An 11,798-nucleotide genomic window follows, 5' to 3' on the forward strand; every position below is an offset into this window, starting at 1 on the left:
TCTCTCACCTTCGGGCACTTCCTTGGCATTGCAGCACGTTACATCTCAATGCAGGGTGTCTTCACCCAGTCCATCATTTGTACTGCTAAGAAGCATGCATTCGGAGCGACTGCACTTTTTGTCTTCCTCGTTCTCGCTAGTGGTGTGGATTATTGGAGATGATGTGTTTTGAAGTCTGCACGCACAGTTCTTGTGCCTGTTGTTGCTGAGACTCCTGTCATCAGTATTGCCTTCCTGCGGAATTCATGTCCTCAGCCAACTTGATCCATCGAAAAAAGAGTGTAATTTTGTGGATTCGTTTTATGAAACGAGCACATCACCTTGAGATTAGTTCAAACCCTTCTCCAAGCTACGCACCCACAAACAAAAATAAACAATGCACGTGAGTGTAACACACAGCCACACACCAAGTGCTGCATTGCAGCAGAATCCATAATGCTGCCAGCATCGTGACAAAAGGTGTCAATGGTCGAAATCTAAATCTGCTAAAGCTGCTATATCATGCATCTGTGGTATTTGTTCACTTATTAGACAGTCCATTGTCGCCTGACCATGGGAGTACAAAACAAGGCACGAACTCCTGGTGTTGCAAATTAGCGATATAGAGAAAATCCAAGCATCTCACAACTAAAACTAGTCTGGAGGGTTTATACAAGTAATAATAAATGTTGAGGTGTGCAAGAACAAGAGCCAATGTTATTTTACAACCTGTCTCATTTCCTATATTGGTAAACAACGAAAAAAATTTGAAATAGCCCGTGCTCGACTACAGCATAGTTATCTCTGTGCATGCTTGCTTCTCATTCAGATTGACCAGATATGGCAATAGAAAATTTTCGATCAAGGCGATGTCTATGGAGAGCACAGACCAAAACCAGCCCATAATTTCATGCAAGACTACGATTCCAAATGAGCCATGCTGTGCCTGATCTTCGGGATCACTTATTTAGTGGAGCTCACTCCGAGCCCATTCTCAGTTTGAGCTAGCCCGAGGCAAACATTTTTTTTTTCTTTGCGAGCAAGTCTGAGTGACTTGTTTAGTTTGCCTACCAGTGGCCATAGCCTGGATGAGCATTGTGATGGTCATGCCAGTTATTGTAACTAACTGCGGTCATTAAGTTGGTGCTTATTTGGTACTGTGCAAAGCTTTTGCAGGTGTCTTCACTATGATTAAACTGTCAATTGGCAAATGCTATGTCAACCCACCTGCTCAGATGTAGTTTTCACAATAGTTAGTCATAAAATTGTGGGCACTACGCAGATGTGCTCATTACTCTGCATAATAAATAAAATCAGATAAAGTACACCTCCATTTTTCATCTAATTGTACTAGTCACGTGAGCCTTGGCTTCTGTTCCTAATGGTGCTTGCATCTGTTTTGTTTGCTTCAGAACACCAAGACTGCCCAAGCTGCCATGTGAAGAGATGCCACCAGCTTCAGCTGAAAGCTATTGAATACCGTTTTGCGCTGGCCAATCCAACTCGTGCAGTTTGTGATGTTAGCCTGTTAAGCCGTACCTTGAGGTTGCACACTTTGCCTGTTTCTGCTCGTTTTCTTGTGCACATGCTTTGAGAGATAGGTCACCTTTTCTTAACTGTTTTATTTTATAACTATTTTTCCTTCTCATTCCTGGAAGCTTGTGTTCTGGCATTGAAAAACCTAATAAGTAATTTGTGTGGCGATATCTTTCATCTGTGAGACACTTAGGCAAGATCTTACAAGGCAGAATTTTTTGTGGTAGTCTGCAAATAGTAATTGTGAATTTTGTGTTGACTTACGTTTAAAGGCTTAGCTAACTGGATTGCTTCAGCTTAACTTAAACGAATGGCTGCATGTTAATGTTTTAAGTGTCCAGTGACAGTGTCTTTTAGGAAAAAAGAAAAGTTTTACAGCTTTGCTAACTATATTATTTACAACAAACAGTTTCATCTGTTTATTGTTTTGTTCTATTTTTATAGCTATAAGTGAGTTTCAAAAGTTTTGCTTGCAAATCCTTGCATTATTGCAGTGGAACTTTTTGAAGCCCTGTATATTAAAACTTAGCTGTTCACAGCTAAATGTAGCTGCCAGTAATGGTAGCACGCATAATCTAAATGCATGCTTGAAAATTAAGGTCATGTTCAGTGTCATGAGCTGAAAGGCAACCTGCATTGGCATGTGTCATGGTCTTATTCCTTCATTGCTAAAAACAAAAAACCTGTGGCTTATCCTGCCTAGTCATATGTGCTTTGAAATTTTTTATTTAACGGTGTCATCTTTTGTTCTTTTTGTAGTAAAGTGGTTTAGCCATAAGCATATGCAAGTTGTAGCTTGTTGTCCGCATGCTACAGCTTGAATTGTATATAATATAGCATGTCACCAGGTACATGTTACTCGTGGTCCTGCAAGCATGCAGTTTGTGTAATATTAATACTGTACACCGCTGCTCTCTCAAAAAAAAAAAAAGATTCTATATTTCTCCCTTTATTTTGGTTAAGTCATCCACCAAGCTTTCGTCCGTTTTGTAGCATGTAGCAGAAGCTTGTGCAGTTCATTCTTCATGTGTATTGTAGAGATGTGTTCAAGGTGATTCAGGCAAATTTAATGAAGTAGCTGATGTATCACCAAAGGGTCAATATTTTAGTCACATTTTACTAAGAAAACCATTAAAATAAGATTAAAAGCAGAGGTATTGTTTCCTAAAAGCTATTAAAAATGAGATAGCTCACCAGTCGGTATACTTCCAAGTTCCTGATGTGACCAAGTAAAGCTTTTCCTGCTTGTTCATTCTTCGAGGTATAAATTGTTTTTAATTCCATTTTATTACATGCCGATTGGAAGCTCCCACACCTGAGAGGCAACGTCACGAAGTCTGCTCACTGAAATTCCTTTAACAACCACTCCACTCATCGTTATGTATCTCGGGGTGTAGCGATTTTATAGCATCTCCATTGAGAGCATTTCTGCTGGCCACTTGCTATGTGCCGTTGGAAAGTGCACACATTTCGAGGATGTGTGAAAAATTTGCCGATTAAATCTTCATTGCAAGAAAAAGGCCATAATTGACTGTCCAACTTATCTGTGGTTTGTGTTACGTTTAGAACAATGCCTTTAAGAGTATTTCAGTGTATAAAACTTTCCTTCATGTCCCCCTTTTTTTTCTTTCTTTTGTGATAAAGGTTTTATGTTGTGTTCAGTTTCTGTTCTTACTCTAAGAATGTTATGTCAAGTTTTAATGTCATTAAAAGGTGACCTTTCATTCTGTATGAAAGGTGTGTGTGTGTTGCATTTTCATGCATGCTAATTGCGCCATATGCATTTGCACTGTGGTTGATGTGAAGTGTTTGCTCTGCCACATGTATAGGATGGTAAGCGTCCTCTTCATCTCCTGCCAGTGGATTGTGTTCCAATGACATGCAAACACACTGGTAACAAGTTTCTAGAATCATTTCAGCCTGTGTTAAGAACTAGCTCTGCAATGTTGTTCTTTCACCTGGCACATTCTAGTGCTGAATGCCAGTACTTTAAAAAAAAAACTGTTCACATGCTTGCGTGTCCCCAGTGATGCATTGTGGGGAAAGTTGACACATATTTTAGTATATGGCAGCTTCAGTGTAACAGCAAATAAGCAATCTTCTTTACACATTCTTCTGTGTAGCACTGAAACTATTATGCCCTGCAATAGTTCCAGTGGCTAGCTACTGCCAAAATCAATCTGCTGGTATCTAAGATGGTAGATTTGGTTTTCGGTTTTAGAATGTGCCAAGTTTCAGAAGCATTGCAATCTGAATCTTTTTGAGTGCACATTTAGGATTGAGGTTGGAACAGACATTACAAATATTGCATGCCTTGTAGCATGTTGCACTGGTCTTGCTGCAGGCTTGAAATTAATTAAAGCTGCAGTGAAAGAGAAAGATTGTGACTCTTTCATCCTTGGTATACCAAACTGCTGCAACAGCTTAGCGTTAGCAGCACATGTACAGCTTCAGACACATTTTGCCTGCTCAATTTTATGGGTGCCATCCAGTGTTCTAAGATGGTGTATTTAATGCAAAAATCTTCTGCCACCCACTTTTCAAGAGTAGTGACAGCAGTTTGCTGTACGTATACAATTCACAGCTCCTTGAAGACAGCCTAGTGAAGCCAACTCTTTACAGCATCTACAAAATTTATAAGCTAACATGTTTTCAGTCAAGTCCAAGTGCTATGTAAAACTGATCTGACATTGCAACTTGGCTTGCCACAAATTTTTCTTGGCACCCTGTATCGCTACAGTGACACTTCTGAGATGCCACATTCTTCAGTCAGTGAACTGTGCACATCTTGTGTTGTACATTCTGCATCATTAAAGGAAAAGGCCTTTTAGTCCAGTGCGTTCACTGGGAAATGTCCTCACAAGGACTAAACCTAGCAGATTTGTAACTTGCAGTTCCGCGCTATTTTTCTAGCCTTTCAGTTGAATTTTCTTAGCTGTGCATAAATGTAGCCAACACTAGTACTTGTTTCATAGCACACTTACCACTCTACAAATAATCATCCTTGCCATGAAACCTTTGTGCAGCCACTGTATGCAATGTTTAAATAAAGGTTCCATTCATGTTATCCGAAATTTGACTACTACATGCCTGTGCTATGCTGCATTATGTTATGCTTAACAATTATGTTCAAACTTGGTTTTGACTGACGTCTGCGCAGACCTGAAGAGTTATTACATGTGCATATAAATGTTCACACTTCTACTATGAAGTCTTTCGTTGCTTTGAAAGCTTTTAAAAATTGAGACCCTGCATCTGTATGGCAGATGCCGATATGACAGTGATAGTCTAAAAGATGTGGGCTGCGCTTGTAAGAGTTCTGAATTGTCTAGCTGGAAATGTTGTCACGTGCTAATCTGGGGTGAGTGGGTATAGCAAAGTCAGTGGCAACAACTGCAGTTTCACCTTTGTGTGTGCTTCTGTTAGCAGCTGGGTGGTAGGATTTAGCATCACTGGAGGTAACCAGTAGTAGCTAAACAATCTGCACTCCGTGCCACAGAATGGGAAACATTTTCCTGATATGATGCCTGTAAAGCTATCAGTACCGCATTCATCCAGTTTACTCCCAGTATTCATCAGGTCTTCGTGATTAATGCAAGAAATAACTTGATAGCCAGTTTTTTAGAGTAAGCAAATCGCTAGGTGTGTACACCCAAATTTGAGTAATGCAAAAATGGGCAAACATTTGTTGTGCATGAACTGAGCAGCTCCGTCAGTGCTGGAATTTTCATGGCCTGCAGCATGACGCTTGCAGGCCATGATACTTTCATGGTGTGCTGGTACTTCACAATGTTTCATGGAGTATGCTTCGTGTATAAAAAAAGCTATTTTAGCATCTGGAGCCAAACTGGAAAAAGCCAAGTGTAATGCTATAAAAAGCATACACAAAAACAATGAAAAATTAAAATGTCTGAACTTGTCTGGGTGTTTAGAACAGTGAATACAGGTACCCAAAAACATGTGCTGATGTACCCTATAGTAGTGGAAATTCGAGCATTCAGTGTAGTATGGACTTGCTTGTTTGTTCAAAGCTACAACAAAAATATGTCTAAGTCCAGTCAACTGTCGGCTACCCAGCTGTAAGAGTAGGTGCATCAAATTCCTTTTGCAATTTCTAAAACAGCATTCCATGGGTATGCTGGGATAATAATAAAGATTCCTGTGCAAATTGGTTAAAAATAACCAGTGAGGTTACGCTCTGAAACTTGTGCAAGCGGCATGCCTGTTGTGCATGCTTAAAACTAGTTTCATGGAGAATTAGGCTGAGAACACTTGTTCAGCACTTGAAAACATTTGTGGGGAAGAATGCTGTGTTATTGCTAGAACCCAATTAACGGGGCGTGATTTGCTCTATGAAGCACACCTAAGGGGATCTTTGAGTGGTACAAGATTGTTTACCACTGCCATTGCTACTTAAGCTGTACAGACTAGTACATCACAAAATGTACACTATGTATGTGATTAATGCAGACTGATGCTATGAACTAATGCCAGGGGATCCGGTGGATGGGCTTAACAGCTCAAAATTTCGGTAAGGCTTTGTAGTAAAGGAGTAGCAGTAAGCATAATGTGCAAGCCTGGTGCACTCATATTGGTTGTTCATCTTCAGGGATAATTTTGGGGGATTTGGCTAGTACTGAACGCATCGGTGTCTGTGGATGACAGCATTCCTGACACTATGCTGAGGCACTATGTGTGGCACTGCGTCAGGAATGCTGTAGTCATAGATGCCAATGCATCCGGTGCTAGTCATGAGAAATCTTGTGAAAGTATCCCCAAAAGTGAACGACCAAAAATACTGCCCCTGTTTTGCACACTGGTGTACTTAGATCTAGCACTGATTGCTCACTTTGCCTAACTTCATCCAAGATGGACTAGTGTTCAGTTTATGCCTACAAAGGTGCTCTTTAACCCCTTCAGGTTCTACATGCACAATTGTGCATGCATAAGTGGTCACTCAAAATTAGAAGGGCTGATTCAAATTATATTTAATATATATTACAAACACCTTGAAGCACTTCTGATTGGGCTTGTGCTGCAAGTTTTAAAAATAAGTGAAAAGCGCTTTAGTAAAATGAGTTGGAAGGTAGACTGCTGGATGTTTTTCCTTGCATGCCAGTTTGTCTTCATGTAGTGGGTTTGCTTCTTTGTTTTCAGTGTTTTGCATCGGGCATATTTTCAAGCGTCGGGACAGGTGCTGCCCAAGTATACTAGACTTGAAATAGCCGAGATTCTAATATTTGATGTTCCTATAGACTTCTCACATTCTGTGAACTTAAGAAAACGCTCCGAATAATTAAAAATTCCACATTTGTTCTGCAGCTGTATAGTTTTCACGATTCTGAAGGTACAAGAACTGTGATGGAACTAAATTTTCAGTGGACAATTCATTGGTGCCTGAAGGGGTTAATCTGATTGAAAAAAAAAGGCACATGTCCTCCTGCACGGCTTTTCTAACTTGCACAGAGGTTTTTACATTGAGCAGCAACCTCGTAACATGTCAAAGTAGTTGGCAGCCCTGTGGCAACACGGAAGCATGCCAAATCCGTTTCAGCTGCCAGTGATGAGGTTTTGAATGCTCGGAACTACTGTGAAGGAAAAAGTGTTTATTGCTAGAAGTATTATGCAGTGTGTTCATGTGCATTCAGCCTGCATTTTTCACTTGTAGCTGTCCGGCAGCACTTATGTCTGCCGTGAGTGTGCTCTGCTTTTGAAGCAGAAAAAAGTCCATCCTTCTGGAAAAAAAAATGGTAGAAGATAGTCTCACTACCATTGGTAAACTTGTTGACTATCTTGTCTCCTGTCCCCTTTATTGATAAAATGGGGGAGGGGGGGAAGTATTTTTATGCTGTTCCAGTTTTGTCAGATGTGCCCTTTTCTTTGTATGGGTTGGTTGTTGCATGTTTGCAGCCAGTCTATTACGGTGCAAACACTGGTAACGTCCAGATGTTAGCTTATGCATATGGTAGTTATTTTATGTGCATTGTAGCAATAGCCTTTAGTCTAGTGTGCTGTGGATTGGCATCTTGGTTTTATTTTGTCAGCTGGTGCTGTATGTCTTGTGAGGAATAAAAATATTTACAAAGACTGTCAAAAGCATGTGCTGTTCTGCTATATGTCACAGTCCAATTAGTGGCAGAAAACATCTGTTAAAGGACACTGAAGAGAAGCTAAATCAGTTTAGACTGATGTATTCCAAAACTCGTTTTCTTAAGTTTTTGTAGTAAGAGGTTTGTTACTGTAACAGAATACCAGTGTCTTTCTTTTCCCCCTTTTTATTGTAACAATTCATCAATGTGATCTCATTTATTTAAATTTATTTTCTGGTATTTTGATTGTTATGGTACAGTAAAAGTTCTGTAAACTTCTTAAGTTTAGTGTTTGGCTGTTTTGGAATTCAATATAGTGCATCTCTACCAATAAAAAATTAAATAGGCCCGACCAAACACCATCAAAATTCATGACCTCAAAGCGAGCTGGTGTGGAAACTTCAAGGTAGCGTTACCAGTCCATCTTTATTATTTTTTTATCCTTTCTGGCTTATTGAACCTCCTTTCACAGTAAGAGGATATTTTTTTTTAGTTTAGAAGTGTTATAAAACTGAACATCTTTCTCTTTAGTATCCCTTTAATGCCATAGTCCATACCAAAAACTATCCCACCATGTCCTGTCCACAGCAGGTAACATAGGTGTTGTCAAGACGGTAGCATTCAAAGAAGGCACCACAACCTATCAGGCCAGGGGCCATCCACTGTTAAAATTGGCTGTCTGGCTTAGTGTGACACATTAATACTTTTTCTTTCTTTCAAGTGTATTCATTGCAAGGAGAGTGAAATATGCACCGAGTGCGTACTTGGCAGCTGGCAGCCAAGACAGCCATAGTTACGCCATGACATCGTTCAAGTGAAGGCTAAAAGCAGCGATGGCTCATAGTTCCTGCCAGATTGCATGACATTATTCAATCAAAAGTTTGATGCAAATCTCGCCATCACACGCCATAGCACAAGAGCTTTCCTTCACCATAAAGCACCGCGTTCATAGAGTGAAGTTTTACAGATGCTCACAGAATATGTTGGCACTGTATATGCATGGAGTGATTGGGTAATGGGTTTTAATGGTGCAAGGGCCAGTTCTGGCCAAAGAGTGCCAAACTTTGTATGCATAAATGAATTGCTGCATATGTGCAAAGTTCAACCACCACGTGTCGTCACTACTGTGAGACAGCTGATCACTGTCTGTAATGTAGCTGCTTCAGTTGTCCCAGAATTTTTTATTAAAGTAAATGTAGAACAGTAATGTGACATATAGTGTTTGCCACATATAGTGTTTGCCAGGAAACGAGAAAAAAGTGAAAGCCTGGAATTATGTAGACTTGAAAAACTTTGTTGAATAACAATTTATCTTTTGCCCTATTGTGCTACCAGTTTTGTAACTGCAATCGTCATGTTCTGTTCGTGCAGTACAGCAAACTTATTTGTTTACCAGAAGAAAAAACATTGTTTTGATGCAGCCGTGTGAATTCCCCTTAGCAAAATTTAAAATATTTTGTTACAATAGGAGCACTATTTTGCTTGTGCTGTTATGTGCAATATTAATTTAGCGAAAACATGATGCAGCAGACAGATTAGATGAAAACTACTTAAAAAATATCAAATAAGATAATCAGAACTGCACTTGGGATGGGAGGCCCACAAATGGAACAGGAATGGTGCACGACTCTGGCATTGTGATTTGTTACAATGGGAACACTATTTTGCTTGTGCTGTTATGTGCAATATTAATTTAGCGAAAACATGATGCAGCAGACAGATTAGATGAAAACTACTTAAAAAATATCAAACAAGATAATCAGAACTGCACATAGGGTGGGAGGCCCACAAATGGAACAGAAATGGTGCATGACTCTGGCATTGTGATCTGTGAAATATATTGCTCTGCATACTTGCCAAATCTTCCGAATTTTTCATAAAGTTTACAAATTAGGGATTGTTATACGATTTTATGGATGTTGTGTCAATAATTACGAAAAATCTTTTTCACTCTACAGTCTTCAACTTTCCATTGGAAGTCTTCTAATGCTGTAAGGATGCCAGATGGGTACTTGCTTTAACCAAGTGTATACAGGCGAGTTCCTGAAACAGGCGAAATTGGCAACATCAATGTTGATGAAAAAGTCATTGTGATCTAGAAACAACGTGTTAAGTGTCAGTCTCTGCTGTCCATAGTTTTCTTCAGTTTCTGTGCTGCATCTAAAGGTAAATCATCATTAATATCGTGTGCATGTATCCCACAAGAGAGATCTGCTTAGGGCAATCTTTAATTAAAGATTAATTCTATTCCTCCTCCCTTCTCCCCTTAGTGTCTTGTTGGCAGGATTTTATGAATTGTAACATTAATGGGTTGGTAGGTATGGTTGCGTGGCACATTTGTATGCAAGCATAGTGCTAACATTGCCCCAACCAGGCCTACCAGGGCCAAGACAGTTCAACGATCCTCTTCCAGCCATATTATTGTTGGCTTTTGTCATTGCCTGAACCACTGCGAGAAGGCTAGTGTGACAGAATAAAATAAACACGCTGTGTTTCAAAAGCTTGAAAAAGAAAGAGGGTGGTGAGAAGCAGAAAACACCATTCCTTTATTTTTTCTCCCCCCACCCCTCCTTTTTTTTTTTACATTTTGGCCTCTCTCACCTTACTCTATGCACCAGCTTATTCTGCTCCCCCATTGAGGGCCGGGGAGAGCAAGCTATATGTGCATAGATGCTGCTAAGAAAAGCAGTTGTTGCCTTGGTGAAGACAAGTCCCCTTGTTGATATGTTGGCTCCAGTGACATTCCTTGTTTGACTTGTGCTCATCACTTCTAGCTTCCATCTTCCTGTGACCTTCTGTCTTGTCTGGACCACCCATGAATGTCGTTTCAGATGAGCTCATGCCAGTGCACCTTAACTGGTAGCATAGCATGACTTGAGAAATTTTATTAGCAAAGCCATTATACAACACATTTCATGGGCATATAGAGCTGCTTGTCTCTACGTAACGAAAAAAAAAATGCATTACAAAAAAAGACTATGTTTCAATACCATTATATGCTCAGAAAACATTGCATAAATGTAAAAACACATTAAACATTTCCTACACTTTTGAATATTAAAGTTCTTTGTCTGTCTGTCTGTCTACACTTTTGAAAAACTGTCCTGGTTAAAAAAAACATTACAAAATTGCATGATGCTGTATTTACTAGTATGTAGTCACTCATTTGTTAAACCAATTCACATTTGAATTCACCAAATATGTGTGCTGAAGACATATTTTAATTTGTGAGCCAGCTGTTCTAACCAGTGTACTGCAGCGGTTTCATTGAGGTGATGGAATTGCACATAGCAAAGCTCATATTCCAGTATGGATTGTAAGAGGGAAGGTTTGACTGGTAAAATTGGAAGCTATTGCAGCTGAATGACAAACAGCATTGGCATGGGGAAGCACAGCGTGAACGTTGAGCATCGGAAACCCTCAAGTAGTCCCAGGCTCATTTAAACAGCGTAGCTGAAGCTCCACATTTGTCACATTTGATCTCTTAAAGGAGCCCTGAAACAGCTTTTCACGAAACTTGGGCAACACGCTGGAGTGAGCGCAATGCTTTTCAAGGAAAATTTCCGTGAAGACAAGTTTGAAAAGGAAGCAATATAAATGGAGATATAAAGAGTGCAATGTCTTCATTTTTCCTCAGCTCACCAGTTCCTGTCAGCCAGGGTGGTGCCCAATAGCAGTACCTTCCCTATCGCTTTTTTCTTCTTTTTGTATTGAACTAATGGTAGCACTTCCAGGTTGGCATCTAACGAAGGTGCTGAAAAGCTACAAAGAAGAGGTTACAGGATGGCTGGGATGCATTCCAAAGACACTAAAGGGAGAAATAAGTTGAGCTGTATATTAGTAGATTGCTCTTGTACAATCCAAAAACATTGTGCAGAAACCATCGACAATGATTGCCAATGTAAGCGAACAGCCCAAACAAATGAGCAAGTGAGCAAACAAGAGAGAGACCACCAACCATCCACTGACCCTTGACCACTGACCAACCACAAAAATGGCTGAAAGAGCCAAAGAAAGCTATTTGCTTTAAAAGCCACTTACCATGAGGGGAAGCTTGATAAGGCTAGAAAAGACACAAAGACGAAAGACAGGTGGCGATGCCACCTTGAAGTTCCCGCACCAGCTTGCCATGATGTCATGAATTTTGACAGTATCTGCTCAGGCATAGTTAATTTTTTATTATTAAAGATGCAC

General features: G+C 39.9%; 1 protein-coding gene across 1 annotated transcript in view; it reads left to right on the forward strand.

The window, feature by feature from the left end:
* Positions 1-7,603, forward strand: part of Flo1 (flotillin-1) — a 98,176-nt gene extending 90,573 nt beyond the window's left edge. Inside the window, exon 11 of the mRNA XM_065439113.2 lies at positions 1,392-7,603. Coding sequence (XP_065295185.1) covers positions 1,392-1,421 — 30 coding nt within the window. The 3' untranslated portion in view covers positions 1,422-7,603. The remainder of the gene's footprint in view (positions 1-1,391) is intronic.
* Positions 7,604-11,798: the final 4,195 nt, after the last annotated feature.

Source organism: Dermacentor albipictus, chromosome 1 (genome assembly GCF_038994185.2).
Source record: "Dermacentor albipictus isolate Rhodes 1998 colony chromosome 1, USDA_Dalb.pri_finalv2, whole genome shotgun sequence".
NCBI classification, from domain to species: Eukaryota; Metazoa; Arthropoda; class Arachnida; order Ixodida; family Ixodidae; genus Dermacentor; species Dermacentor albipictus.